This window comes from Eptesicus fuscus, chromosome 13 (assembly GCF_027574615.1).
Source record: "Eptesicus fuscus isolate TK198812 chromosome 13, DD_ASM_mEF_20220401, whole genome shotgun sequence".
Taxonomy (NCBI): Eukaryota; Metazoa; Chordata; class Mammalia; order Chiroptera; family Vespertilionidae; genus Eptesicus; species Eptesicus fuscus.
The window spans coordinates 45167392-45182967 of NC_072485.1; the positions used below are offsets into that span (position 1 = coordinate 45167392).

At 42.5% G+C, this 15576-nt stretch overlaps 1 protein-coding gene across 1 annotated transcript; it reads right to left on the reverse strand.

Annotated features, from left to right (window-relative positions):
• Positions 1 to 3764: 3764 nt before the first annotated feature.
• Positions 3765 to 11074, reverse strand: LOC129151267 (interferon-induced very large GTPase 1-like). The gene has a single exon (XM_054725528.1). It carries the CDS (start codon positions 11072 to 11074, stop codon positions 3788 to 3790), a length of 7287 nt encoding a protein of 2428 aa, XP_054581503.1. The 3' UTR covers positions 3765 to 3787.
• Positions 11075 to 15576: the final 4502 nt, after the last annotated feature.

Sequence of the window (15576 nt, forward strand, 5' to 3'; positions counted from 1 at the left end):
AAATAATATAACAATGCTGGTTCCTGGAGAAAAAGAATCTGAATATGAATGGATTCCTTTAATTTATGCTGGTTTCTCTTTTGTCTTATAATGACAACAAAATATAAATTTATTTTTTTAAACCTTTCAAGCCCAACCAGGGTGGTTCAGTAATTACGCATTGAGCCAAGAGGTTGCCTGTTCGATTATCGGTCAGGGCACATATCAGGGTTGTGGGCTGAATCACCAGTAGTGGATGTGCAGGAGGCAGCTGATTGATGATGTTTCTCCTAAATCCATGTTCTATTCCTCTATCCCCCTCCCTTCCTCTCTCTAGAAAAAACAACAACAATAACACACCTTTCCATGTCTGGATTATATGAAACTAAATTTCTCTTTAAAGGGGAATGCTTTGAAGAGGCAATATATAGGCCATCTTTGTAAATTAACCATGTTTATCATGGGGAAAAAAATAACAGTTCTTTGAAGATGAAAATAAAGGTGTTTTTTGTTAAAATAAAAACATTGCAGTGCAAGTTTTCATCTTCCTTTAAGAAGCTTACATCTTATTCGTGAGGTCTGATTTTGTCTTAAAATCCATCACCCTTCTAGCCTCATATCTAAAGGCCTTCTGACTCCTTCTTTTCCTCTGCCCTTGGGATCATTTGCTTAACATACTCTGGAAATCCCCAAAATCTATGGATGTGGTAACCTCAATTCCTGTTTTTATGTTTCCTGCTTTCAATGATTTTTTTTGAGTCCCAATCCATTGACCTTGTCTCAACTGACCCGCAAGTCTGACCACCTCTAATCCTGTGAATACACCTGGACCCAGTGCCTCCTACTCATGGTGATCCTGTGATTCTCCTTCCTACTAATGCCTATTCCTACTCCACTGGTTTTGAGGGTTTCTCCCTCAGTGACCCCAACCCAATGATATTGTAATCTCCTTAATTTTGATCCCTCCTTGATATCAGAAAACCCAGTTCTTACCTACTCTTTCCTCTGTTTCCATTTATTTGGTGTGAGTTTTTTGTGTTTTTTGTTTTTTTTTTTAAATCTCTTCAGCATAGCAGCACAGCCTCTGAATCTCTTTTGTGTGTGTGTGTGTGTGTGTGTGTGTGTGTGTGTGTGTGTGTAAAAGACATTTAGCTATAAGTTTGAGGTGGCAGGAAGAATTGGGTGGGAGACAAGCGGTCACATTTTGGGCCTCTTCTCCTCTCTTTGCCCTCCTGGGCCTAGACTGTAACCTCCTCTTGGAGGTGCACCTTTGCTGGGACCACTTTCAATTACAGGTGAAGGAGCTGCCCACAGATTTAGTGTTCACCTTGAATAGGTGCTTCTAGTTATTTTGGATCTCCTCAGGGTTCAGCCTGAGGACATTGACAATCTGCTGTGCATCCTGGAGGCTGTCTGGAGAGGTTAGAGGGGCTGCAGACTGGGGTCAGGCATGTCCCAGGGCATCAGCTGCTGTCCAGCTGGCTGCTCACTTTTGGTTCAGGATTCTCCAAAGGCCCTGCTCACCACCTTGGGCCCCCATCACAGTGGTCTGGGTCAAGCATGTGGCTGATCCTTCCAGGGAAATCCTTGGTGGCGGCGCCACACAGCTTTTTTTCCCTGAAGACCACTTAGTTCCATGCACAGTAGAGGCAAGGTGGGCATCTCCTTAAGTGTGTGTGACCAGAGATTTTGAGAGGTGATGGAGAGAAACCCAGGAATGAGTTGGAGACATAGGGTGACCACTCTGTCTCAGAGGCACAGGCTCTGGACTAAATCTGATTTAATAATCACACTGCTTAAATGTCTGAGGAATTTATCTGAGGTGATTTCTATTTATAGACAACAATTGTAGATTGAAAATCAAAGTTAATATATGACACATGGTACCTCTTAAAGGCCATTCTAGATTCATTAAACAAATAACAAAAGAATTCTTCAGATGTTAATTGAACATTGCAGTGTTTAGGGGTGCCGTTATGTGAGAACCACGCACCATACTAGGCAAGAGGTTCTATTTTTGTCACCATTTGAATATGATATGAGGAGGTCCTTCCAACTCTTACTGAGACTATTTTCCAGAGAACAAAAGGGAAACTATACTGATCCAGAACACCTGTTTCCTTTATAATTTTTCTGTTCAAGGATTTGTCTTGGAGACTGGGTCACTTGACCTCAAACTGAGAGTATGCTTGAAGTTCTTTGGGGATTCAAAGCAGAATCAGCACCATCTCCCAGCTCTGAAGATGCAAGGTTTTGACTGCTGTTCACCGTCTGTTTACACTGGCTATGGAGGGATAGAGTGTGCCTGTAAAGGGAAGACATGGATGCTCTTATGTCCAACATGAAGACCTTTTCTTTGTATCAAGATCACTTTAAGTCATTAACTTTGAGAACCTAGCATAAGTCATTGTTTCAGAAGGTGTAGGTTTGCAGATTGGTGATTGTTTTCCCCTCTCAGATTCTTGGTTACCATCAGAGTTTTTCATTTGTATTCTGATCATGATCCTGTGACTCATACAGTGTGAAAAGACACAAAGGTGCCTATTTTGGAGATCAGCATTTCCTTACATTTTAGTACATAAAAGTATATCTTATTGAAATAATCAGAATCTAAAAACTATATATTCTTTACTATTTTATTCTTAAAGAAATAGTTTTTAAAATTATTAATGGCATAATGATATCTGACCCTTGTTGACAGCCATGATTAAAGTGGCCCTTCTTGCCTGTTCATAAGCCTTGTTCCAAAAGCCAGGTCTGCTTAGGCTTTTACAAATACCAGGCTTTGAATACCTAAACTCTTATGAACCTTTTTTTTTTTTTTTTATTTAAGCGTGGCATGGGGAACTGCCAAGGTTCCCCAAGAAGATGAGGGTGATACTTACATGAGAAAAACAATAATTTAATTTATATTTTCTATATTTACTTAGTAGTGTTTCCTGAATTGATATAGGCCCTGCTCAAGTCAAGTCTGTGTTATTATTTCCTAGAACAGGATATATTTAAAAGCCAGTATGCTTGGGAATCATCTTTCCATTAATATTTTTCCATTCAAGGGTTCGTAACTTTTTCTGAAGATTTCAGAGGCAATTTTAGCGTCCAGCCAAAACTGTATATGCATTTGAAATGTTTAGATAGTTAATCTATAGAAATTTGTAACTATGTATAAAGGTTTTGATTTCCCTCTAGGCAGACAACTTTGTCTGGAACTTTATAAAACATTATATATTTTCAAATAAAAAGCATTCTGAATAATAGCTTAAATATGAAGTAGGAATTTTAAATAGATATTATTAGACTTTATTATATATTCATATATTTTAGCAATTTGTTTTTCAACCAGAAGGAACTGAGATAAAGAAAAAGGAAGTCCTTTTAACAACAAATCTTAAATTCTTTTTTAAATTCTTTATTGCTTAAAATATTACATATAGTATTACATATGTCTCCTTTTTCCCCTCATTGACCAGTCCCTGACCTCCCGCATTCCCAAGCACATGCCCTCATCCCTCCCCACTGGTGTCTGTGTCTATTGGTTATGCTTATATGCATGCATACAAGTACTTTGGTTGATCTCTTATCTGACCTCCACCTCCCCAAGGCCTTCCCCTGCCTTTCCTTTGAAGTTTGACAGTCTGTTCAATGCTTCTGTGTCTTACATTATTGAAATGTTAATTGATCTATTCTTAGCCGTCTCATTTGAAAAAATGGAAATAAAGTTTCTCATTGTGAGGAGGAGGTATTTTCAGTTTGTTCAGGTACTGTGACTCTTGTTTAGATTCTGGTATTCTTTTGTGGGCATTGAGTATTATTGCTTTTTCAAGTCATCAAGCACATTTTGCTTTGTGATTTTGGTCCATGCCTGAGGGATTTTAGCTTTACCTGTAAATTTTTTCTGGTATTTTTCTTCTAGATTTGATCTGAAGTGACAGACAAACCATTGCCAATATGTCTGGGTGGATGTGTCTGGGGTAATGCTCCATGTGGCATATTCCCCTCCTGCCTCTCGATATTTCTTATATGGGATTTTACGACCATCCTTCAAAATAAATAAACAATCACTTGAAACCAAACTAGTACAGGAGTCAATAACAAAGTTGTCTGTGTTAACCCATTGGCCTCCACGGATAGCCAAAGGACGGTGGAAAGAAACACTGTGGTCTCCGTCATGGTTAGGGATTGTGTTTGTACAGATTGCTCCACAGAAGGGACACTGTTTCCAGCAGCCACAGAGATGTTCAAAGAGCATTTTCTGGATTTCAGGAACCTTTTCTTCTATAGGCTTAGCCAAATATATCATTTCTACTGTGATCATTAATTCATCCAAAGGTTCACTCATGGCTTCTTTGAGAAACTCAATATCTTCTAATTCCTGGTGTTCAATGCTTATCAAGTCTGTTCGTGGAAAGCTCAAGTTACTCCCCAGGTGATCACAGAACAAATCCAACCACCCAGACACAGTGCTGCTTTTATCTTTGGCTATTGCTGTGGATTCATGAATAGCTGAGAGGATGGCATTCTTGATATCACCTATACTTATTTTTAAAATAGTGTTTATTTGGTTATTTTGTTTTGAATAATATCTTTTAATATGGGTTTGAATGTAATTCCTAAAAAATGATTCTGGGTTATGAAGGTAATTCCAATAATCATCAAAATTTTCATTTTCTGCCAGGGAGACAAGAATGTGTTTCTCAAGGTTAGCCCTGTTTGCATTGAATTCTGGGCATGTAGCTCGCATGTTGCCAGCAATATTAAGGGTCATTTTTCCCAAAATCATGTCAGAGACAGCAGGAGTGAGTTTTTCCCACAGAAAATCCACAAATGCTGTGACTGAGGTTGCTCCTTGACAAGAGATCTTAAAACTCCTGAGGAAATCATCTTTCTTGCTTTCCAAATAACTTACAGGATCATTTGCTCTTTTGAATGCCCTATGCATCTCCTTAAAAGTCTCAGATGCTCTTTGGAATAAACACAAAGATAAGTCAATTTTATAATTACTTGTAAATGTGTATCTGTCTTCAGTGGGTGCAGATTTAATCTCATCTTCTATTATTCTCAGGATTTCATGGAAATAATTTCTATCGTAATCACATTGTTGCCTCTGAAGGGTTTTAATAGTTTCAGTATATATTGAAACAATGTGGTCAGTAGTCCTATTTATGGACTCTTGATCATGTACTTCTAAGTTCCTTGTTAATACGTACAACCTTTTGCTCATTTTGACATGTTCTTCATAATTGACTTCAAACACCTTTCTAGACTTTTCCTTCACTTTATTCACCACATCTTTCTCCTTCTTAAAATATTCCAAAAGGATGTCTTCACAATCCACATCAATCTTTGGCTCAGGGACTGGAGGGACAGTTAAGGACACACCATAGACCCATTTTTCCCAAACTTCATTGAATTTGAAATGCAGCTCTTCCTCACTCAATTCTTTGTCCTTTAGAGTTAAAGCCAATTCTCGGCTTCTTTCCAGTAATTCCTTTTCATAACTTGACTTTTTGTTATCCAGTATGTTTTTATTCTTTTTATAACTGATAAGTCCCTCAGCTTTATTTTTGCTCTCAAATATAAGTGCCTCTTTAAGGTTTATTAGTTTATTTTCAAAACTTGCTTTCCACTGAATCATTATTTCACTATCTGGGTCTTCATTAAAATATTTTTCCAGTTCTTGATTGATGGCTTTATATTTTTCAGTAACTGGAGCCTCAAGTGTGCTTATTGTCAGTTCCTGGATTTTGCCATTGTTAATCTGGTTGATGAGTTGGTTCTGCAAGGCTAGCGTATGACTCCTTAGCTCCCAGGTCCAGTGGTTATACATGGTTTCCAATTTGCTCATGGCCATGACCTCTCTAGTGTTCCGAAAACTGAAAATAAAGTTCTCACTCACTAGGGCTCTCCACAAATCTTGGACTCCTAATTTCACATCTGAGATCTTCATGATGCTGCCCCTAGACTCCTGTTTGGCAGCCCTAAGAATTCTCCTTTTCAGTTCCTGGACATTGAGGCTGTAGCGAGGATTGGGAGGTGCCATTGGGGGATTGCCATCCCAGAGGTGAGCAAAGTAGTAGACATGAGTATTGACATCAAATTTAATGACATCACCAAAGCGTGTTACATCTGAGCACTGTTCTTGCTCAGCTGCTGCTGCTGCCATTTCATCTAGCCTCTGCTCTAGCCTCCTCCTTCCTTCCATAGTTTGATCTTTAGCTGTGACTTCCCCCACATTCTGATGGACAAAAAGGCAACTTGGGGAGATTTTTACTTGTTTCATCCTCAGAAAGGCTTGAACCACTATTTCTAGAATATCTTGCATTTCTGATGGATTTTCCCCAAAAATATTGATCAGAGTCAAGTTTCCAAGTCCAATGACAAAGGTTGCCAACTCATTGTCACGGTTTTTGGATTTATTGCTGAGTTGTGGGGCCCGAAGGCCTTCTGTGTCCACAACAAGCACAAAGTCAAAGCCCAGTTCCTCTCTGAACGTCTCCTCAACCTTTAGGAGCTGCATGTAGGCCCCCCGGGTACACCTCCCAGCACTGACAGTGAACTGCAGCCCAAAAAGTGCATTCAGCAGGGTGGACTTCCCTGAGCTCTGTAGGCCAAGGATAGAGAGAACAAACAGCCGTTTGTTTCCAAGTTTCTCAGAGACCTTGTCAAAAACAGCTCCCACCCACTTTACAGGCACATATGAAGCATCCCCATCCATCAGCTCAATGGGAACACCAGATATCATCAGATCTGCAGCAATCTGGGGAAGGGAGAGATAAAGGATATTTTTAGTGGGGGAAGCTTCTTCCAGAGCTTCATAGATCTGGCCAACTTCTCTGAGAAGTTGCTCAATTCCCAATGTACAGTCACTAATCTCTTTGGAGATAGCTTCTATCTGTTTTTTCCATCGTTGGAGGTCAGTGCTCTTTGGTGCCTTTTGCTTTTCTGTTTGTATCAGTGACCACAAATTGTTTTTCTTTTCATTCAGTTGTTCCAAGTGTTCTGCAGTCAGTTTGTCCAAAAATACACTCAGCCACTGCAAAAAGTAGTGTGTGATTTGAGTTTCTGAATGATTTTGGAGAATTTCAAGGACAGACTGCATTAAGTCATTGAGAGGAAAGGCTCTGGTCAACTGTTGACTCCGTATTCTTTGCTTTTCTGTCTCAATCTCACTCTTGTGTTGTTCAATGCTTCGATTCCCTTTTTCTCTTAGATGATAGAGTTCTTTGTCCATTTTACACCAAAGATGCCATAGGTATCCCTGAAGGGGTAATAAGTTTTCCTTTACTTGAGATATATTAAGTTCTCTCAGTAGAGCTATTAGGACCTCTGCCTTTTCTTTGGCTTCCTTGCAGTCTCTCTGGTCTTCATCAATAAGGAATCCTTGCTTACGAGCTATTGGGGTACAGTCCTCTAAGCTGAGAACAGTGTCTGAGAGCTCCAGCAAACGTCTGATTGTAGTAACAAGCTCCTCTGTTAATTCTGCTTCATTTCTGTTCCTAATTCCAATTATGACTTTTTGGCTAGAATTATTGTCCATGTTTTTCTCTTTGTTATCAACTAAACAGATCAAAGGTTTTGGAGACTGACACAGATCACTAATAATTTTTTGGTTTTCTTTATTGTTGTCAGAAGTTGACATGAGGACGACAATAAGAGAAGAGACCTCCTGCAAAAAGGTGAGTTGCTTCTTATGTTCCTTTGCATCTCCATGGAGATTGGTGAACGTCACACAGTTGTAAAATCTGTCCTCGTCTTCTCCCCCAGGGCAGAACCAGCAGATTTCCACCACTCCCCCCATCAAGAGACAGTCTTTGGTGCTCCCTCTGCAATGGCGGTGGAAAAAGACATCGTGTTTACGTTTACTGAGAAGACAGTTCATGATCTGAGATTTGGAAGCAGAGAAGCCATTTCCAACTCTTACAAAGGACACAATGGGGGTAGAGACATGACACATCCGCTTATTCTTGTGATTGATCTTCTCCTCTCTTGGTGATTTCCTTGCTTCCTGCCAGCTCCTTCTAATTTGACTGAGAGACCAGAGAGAGAATTCAATTTGAGAATTGCAGGGATTAGGTATGAGAAGAGGGAGTGCAAACTGGCAAATGGAAAGTTTGGACAAAATATACTGTCTGGCAAAATCATCTGCACAGTGAAGAATTGCCATCTGAATATCCATTGGGTGAATATGGGGCCTAGGATTAGAGGGTGAAGGGTTAATTGGAGTATCCCTGTCTTCAAACAAGTATTTATATGGGTTAAAAGCCTCATTGTCCTTATTGGAGGCACTTGGATTGACTTGATTCTGTGTGTTTCCATCATCTCTGAAGACCAGGTATCTCACCCCATAATCCAGAACTTGTAGCTTCTGAAGGAAATATAGGGGAAGCTCCCTTTCAGATTTGGGCTGGCTTTTGTCTACAGAAGTCTTGTTGATCAGATGGAAGTTAGTTTTGCTCATCTTTTTTGGGTAGAAATGTTCTAAGCCTAGATTATGGAGTAAATCTAGGAAGGCTGTATCTTTAATGACTTCCCCTTTGATATTATCATTATCATGTGGTTCACGAGGTTCTTTCCTTTCATTGAAAATACTTTGCAGGTTTTTACTTATACCATCCATTTGTAATGAAGAGATGGTGGCATCATAGTTACCATCAATCAGCAATCTCAAGTCTTTCTCTAGGTTTTCCCAATCATAGTCTGCTCCAGGTTTGGAGAGGACATGGACAAGTTCTTTTGACAAAGATTGGCCCAGGAGACACTTTATTAATGCCAAGCGTTGTGTTTTCTCCTCTGGAGAAACAGCCATGACTCCAACAGTAGCTGTCAGACCTGTGAGCACCAGGAATGCCTGAGCTCTGTACGTGCAGATATTTTTGAGCTCCTGGTATTTATCTTGGGCAGTTTGCATTTCATGCAGTAGGAAATCTAATTCCTCACACCCCAGGAGATGCTGAAACTTATTGTTTACCACATGATACCCTGCACCAGCTGCAATGGAGAGTAGCAATAGCTGTGTGTCTGGCTGCTCTATTTTTTGGAGGTAATTCAAGAAGTAGCCAAGAGATAAACCGACCTCATAAGTGGCCTTTCTCTGAGCTTCCTCCACTATTTCGGCAGGCCCAGATTTCGCCTTCACTTCCATGAGGTCATTCTTGGTTTCCTTTAAGATTTCAATTAATTCAGAAAATTGGGAGATGCTGATGTGCTCTTGCACTGACTTTGGCTGGAAGACCCACTGCATGATAGAATGAGCCTGAGGAAAGTTATTCACTTGGTAGATGTGAGGATACAAAAGGCTTAGCAACTGAGATTTAATAAACTTCGTTTCATAGATGGAAGAATTTTTGTAAAAGTTAACAGTGTTTACCAGAAAATTCTGCAGACCCCAATCTGTGAGGCATATGTTAACCCAAGTGTCATAACTGTTTGTTGTTTTACACAATATTTGCATGAAATTGATCAGTTTTTTAAGCTGCTCTTCAGGGTCAGATACCTCCCAGGATTTTACATCCTCTAGGGAAATACCAGCCTCCTTCTCAGAACTCAGTAATTCTTCTGCATATTGGATCTGGGCAGTGATGCATGTCAGAGCTTTGTAGCTATCATTCAGTAAGCTAGCTACCTGATATGGATCCTTAAAATCACTTCTGTGGTTGGAGAGGATGATGTCCCAAATGGGCACCAGCTGAAGTCCCCGGTCGATGACACTCCAGGTTTGATTACTGGCAACTAGGCCAGCTTTCCATTGGAGAAAGCCACTTGCTTCTGGTGGGCCACCTGTCTGGGCCACAGATAATTGAACTTTGGTTTGGAGATTTTGGAAGGTTGTGCTTTGGGTGGCAGTTTCTGAACTAGTGGCTGACACATCCACACCTGCAGCAACGTTCACTCCAAAGCCGCTGTAGCTGCCCCTTATGTAACCATTCAGGGCCTTTGCTGACTGCTGTTTTACTTCTTCCAGCTGCTCACTCCGGAAACCCTCTGATATGGCTTTCCACCAGTAGATTCCTCCAAGGTGCAGAGGGCCCTGGTTGGCATGAGAGCCAAACCTGTGGAAGAAAGCTTCAGCCCTGTGCCTCAGCAAGGGGATTTTGTCTGGGCCTGCAGGCTGACCCAGAAGGTCTTCAATGCATCTCAGTTCCTGGAGAGCAGCCTTGGAGAACTGGAGCTGATCCATGGGAAAGTGGCAGGAGGCAAGTGGGACATAGCTGAACTTGGTAGAGCAGAAATAGGAGTGCTCAGAACGTGATTGTTGGACTTCCTTGGATTCTGAATGTTTGATGTGGTCTGTACCACTTTCTAAGGTACTAGAAAATCCCCAACCTCTGCCCTTGGCTGAGGAAATTACATTGAAGCCCAGCTTCTCTGTCATCTGGTTGAATATGGATTCTTCTTGAGAAGATGTAAATTCCCTGGTTTCCATCCGTGTGCTGTGCTGAGGGCCAAAGAGTGAGAACTCCTTGGGAACACTGAGTAGCTCTTCTCTCCTCTCTAGAAGGCTGCTGTGGGAGCTGGTTTTGTAAATTCCCTGCAGGGCCAGCCCTCCAGATGCCCATCTCACGAGATCTCTATCTGGGAGGTTTTGCCTGTGAGACAGTGTCCCCTCCATGAGCTTGAGTTGTTCCTGCATGTGTTCCATCACCTCTCTTAAGGATTTTTTGGAGGATGGCCAGTACTCTTTTGGAATCTCCATTTCCTGTCTCAGTTCTGCCTCTTTTTTCTTCACTGCCTCTTCTTGTCGTTGCCTGCCTTCTGATTGCAAGACTCTTAGCTCTTGCAATGCCTGTTCTGCCTTCTTGTGCCGTTCCTTTATTATTTTTACCTGAGACTCCTGTAACTTTGAAAGGCTATTTGAGTTAAGTAGCTTCTCCAGGGCCCTTTTCTCCCAGGGATATTGTGCCTGAGATTTCAGCTTCTGGAGGTCTTCTTCTTCTATGTGTTGTAAGGCCTGTGCACAGGTCACACCCAGCTGTTCCTGCAGCTTTGGCAACCAGTACTCATTTGCCAGTCCTACTTCTCTCAGCATCTCTTGGAGATCTTGCCCCCTTTTTCCTTTGATAAGGAGCTCATGAGAGAAGGAGTCTGCTGTGTCCATCACTGCGGAAAGAAAAGTCAGTTAGCCTCTGTCATGATCAGCCACCTCAAAAAAAGGTAAGAGTACTAAAAATGTAAGTCTCCTCCCTGGCTGATGTGTTTAATGGTTAGAGCATTGGTACATATATCAAAGGGTCATAGGTTACTGAACAAGGGCTATACTGGGGTTTTGGGTTCGTTTCCTGCTCCCAGTTGGGGTGTTTGTGGGAGGATGTTTCTCACACTGATGTTTCTCTCTCTTTTTCCTTCCCCTCCCTTCCCCCGATTCTTCCTGTCCTTCCCTCCTCCCCCCTCCCTACCTCCCTCTCTCCTTCCCTCTTCCCATTCTTCTTCCTACCTTCCCTTTTACACTCTCTGCAAAGCAATGGAAATAATATCCTCAGGATTAACAACAGCAGCAAAAAGATTCAAGTCTTTAAGGCTTTCTCATTCTTTCATAAAATATACTAGAGGCCTGGTGCATGAAATTCTTGCCCTCAGCGGGGTCCTTCATCCTGACCTGCACCATGTCACAGTCTGGGAGCCCTTGGAGGATGTCTGACTGATGGCTTAGGCCCACTCATTCAGACAACCTTAGTGCTGCTGCATAGGGAGGAGAGGCTCCCACCACCGCTGCTACACTCGAAAGCTGTGAGCCTGGCTTCTGGATGAGCATTGGGAGCACACTGACTAGCAGGGGGCAGCTTCTGCATTGAACATTTGACCCCTGGTGGTCAGTGTGCATTATGGTGACCGGTTGTTCCACTGTTCAGTCGATTTGCATATTAGCCTTTTATTATATAGGGCTAGATGCCTCGTGCATGAAATTTGTGCATGGGGGGGTGTTCCTCAGCCCACCCTGCACCCTCTCCAATCTGGGACCCCTCAAGGGATGACCGACTGCCCTTTTAGGCCCAATCCCACCGGGCAGTCGGACATCTCCCTCACAATCCTGGACTGCTGGCTCCAAACTGCTCGCCTGCCTGCCTTCCTGATTGCCCCTAACCGCTTCTGCCTGCCAGCCTGATCACCCCCTAACCACTCCCCTGCCAGCCTGATTGATTCCTAACTGCTCTCCTGCCAACCTGTTTGCCCCTAACTGACCTCCCCTGTAAGCCTGGTCACCCCTAACTGCCCTCCCCTGCAGGCCTGGTCCCCCCCAACAGCTCTCCCCTGCAGACCTGGTTCCTTCCCAACTGCCATTCCCTGAAGCCCAGTCACTCCCAACTTCCCTCCTCTGCAGGTCTGGTCACCCCTAACTGCCCTCCCCTGCAGGCTTGATTGCCCCCAATGCGGGCATGGTCCCTCCCAACTGCCCTCCCCTGCTGGCCTGATCACCCACAACTGCCCTCCCTTGTAGGTCTGGTCCTTCCCAACTGCCCTCCCCTGCTGGCCATCTTGTGGTGGCCATCTTGTGTCCACATGGGGGCAGGATCTTTGACCACATGTGGGCAGCCATCTTGTGTGTTGGAGTGATGGTCAACCTGCATATTACTCTTTTATTAGATAGGATAGAGGCCTGGTGCATTGGTGGAGGCCAGCTGGTTTGCCCTGAAGGGTGTCCCAGATCAGGGTGGGGGTTCCCTTGGGGCATGGGGCGGCCTGGGTGAGGGGCCTGTGATGGTTTGCAGGTTGGCCACACCCCCCGCCGACCCAAGCGGAGGCCCTGGTATCTGGAATTTATTTATCTTCTACAATTGAAACTTTTGTTTGCTCCACCTGGAGCTGAGCCAAGTCTTCTGCTCACTCCATGGCAGCAACCATTTCTGTTGGGATTTATTTAACTTCTATAATTGAAACTTTGTAGCCTGGAGTGGATGCCTAGGCTGGCCAGGGCTGCAGAAGCTTGGCTGTCTCCATCACCAGGGGTAACCCTAGCCTCCTGCTCTCTCCAGCTCTATGGCTGTCGCCATTTTTGTTGGGATTTACTTATCTTCTATCATTGAAACTTTGTAGCACTGAGTGGATGTCTAGGCTGGCAAGGGCAGGTGGAAAGCTTGACTTCCTCCATTGCCAGGGTAACCCAAGCCTCCCTCCTGCTCTCTCGGTTCTGCAGCCATCTTGGTTGGGTTTATTTCCTATTCGTTCCTGATTGGCTTGTGGGTGTGGCTTGTGGGCATGGCTTGTGGGTGTAGCGGAGGTATGGATAATTTGCATATTACTCTTTTATTAGATAGGATTGTGTTTTAAAAAATTTGGGGTGTGTGTGTATATGCCTCCACATGTGCACAAGCAAGACATCTTTGTGGGTGTTCTCAACATGGATTGCTTTTGTAGTTATCAGGATGAGTTGGAACTTAATAGCCTGGGTTTTGGCACTTCCTATTTAAACAGAATCAATTGAAGGAAGAATATTAAGGGGACACCAATTATTATTCCACAATTAGTTTCTAGAAAACCTATATTTAATGGTGCCCTCATTCTTTTTGTCATTTCTTGTGCCATCCTATATGCCTTGCGAGTGCAGTGGTGATGGTGGGAGCCTCACCCACCTCCATGGCAGCACTAAGGAGCAGCGAGCCCGGCTTCTGGCTGAGCGGGCTCCCACAGGGGAAGCGCTGCTCAGCCAGAAGCTGGGTTCACAGCTGGCGAGTGCAGCAACAGTGGCAGGAGCCTCTCCTGCCTCCACTACAGGAGGGCGGTAAGGAGTGAGGAGTCCCAGATTGTGAGACCCTGGTGTGCAAGAAAGATGTCTGATTGCCAGTTTAGGCCTGATACCCAGGAGGCCTAAGCTGGCGATCATCCCCTGAAGGGTTCTGGACTGCTAGAGGGTAAAGGCTGGGCTGAGGAAACTGCACCCAGTGCATGAATTTTATGCACCATACATCTAGTTTTATAATATTCATTTACTCTCCTGTCCTTTAAAATAGAGTTCTTGACATCAGCATTATGGTGCATAAGATATTTCTCTTTTTTTTTTCCTCCCATTTTGTAACAGTTAATTAGGCACCTATCCACAAAGAAATGTGCCCCTCTGTGGGAATTTTGGGATCATGCCAAGGATGTCAAGGGAGTCTTGCCTACCTATTTATCTAGTAATAGGCAGAGGACTTCAGTATGGGCTATAGAACCAGCAAAACCAGCGATTCTGCCACTACTGGGTTAGCATAGTTGGAAAAAATCTTTTTAAAGCTCACTTGGGCACATGCCCAAAGATGAAAGAGAATTTGTGGAAGTCCAGTCTTCTCAAGGGTAGATTGCAGCATGAATTTGGGGACATTGCATGGACTGAACTATCCAATGGTGGCAATTTCTCCAGTGTGGAAAAGGAGAGTGGTTAGTGAGTGCCTGGCTACCCAAGTTGTGTGGGACATGGCTTAAGATACACATTGCTTTCCAGCAGCACTCAGAGTATTGTGGCAGGACCTTCATGATCGGGGGAAGAAAAGGGTGGGAAAGAAGCAGAGAAGAATATCAAAGAGCATTAAAAGGATAAGGTTCCTGCTGGTTTGCTCAGACTTCAGCAGGAAGGCCTTCCATGTCCCACACAGAGAACAAATAATTCTAAAACTTATATGGGTCAGCAGGTAGTAACAATGCCTCAAGTGCTAAGCCTGAAACTCCCCTTTACTGCGGTCACCGACTTGTGTGCACTCCTGTGTTGAAAATGTAGTGGAATCTGAAGAGCACACTAGGATCTGTGTGCAAGGGGGAAACCATACACTTGGGCTATAGCACCACCTTCTGTAAACAGTGAAAAGCTAAACATTTTTTCTTTAATATCACAAACAGTACAAGGATGTCCACTCCCACCCTTTTTATCCAACATATTACTGGAAATCCTAGCCATAATATTGAGAAAAGAAAAATAAATAAATGCATCTGAATTGGAAAGAAAAACTCAAATTGTCATTATTTGTAGATGATGATACTGTGCAGGTGTGGGAAAAGTAGGTTTACAGTGGGAGTATGTGAAACACATTATGACATTTTTTTGTGTTAGTAAAGCTATTGTAATTATAACCTGTGTGCCTTTTTACCTACTTTTGCCTACCTATGTACATAGAGAACCCTAAAGACCACCAAAAAATTATTAGAACTAATAAATGAATTCAGAAAGGTAGCATAATACAAATGAATTCTCAGAAATTGGTTGCATTTTTATACACCAATAACTTACCATCATAAAGAGAAATAAAGAAAACAATCCATTTATAATTACATCAAAAAGAATAAAATGCATAGGAATAAATTTAACTTAGAAGGTAAAAGACCCATACTCAGAAAACTATAACACACTGAAAAAAAATCAAAGAAGATATAAATAAGGCAATAACATGTCCATGGATATAAAATTTTAACATCATTAACATGTCTATTGTGCTCAAAGCAATATTCAGATTTAATACAATCCATATCAAAAAGCCAATGTCATATTTTATAGAACTAGAACAAATAATTCTAAAACTTATATGGAAACACAAAAGACCCTGAATAGCCACAGCAATCTTGAGAAAGAAGAGCACAGTTTGAGGTATCATGCTACCTGATATCAAACTATTTTAGGGCTATAGTAATAAAAAC

Bases quoted from the DNA above. Each gene is read 5' to 3' on its own strand.
- LOC129151267 (XM_054725528.1), bottom strand. From the start codon at position 11,074: ATGGACACAGCAGACTCCTTCTCTCATGAGCTCCTTATCAAAGGAAAA.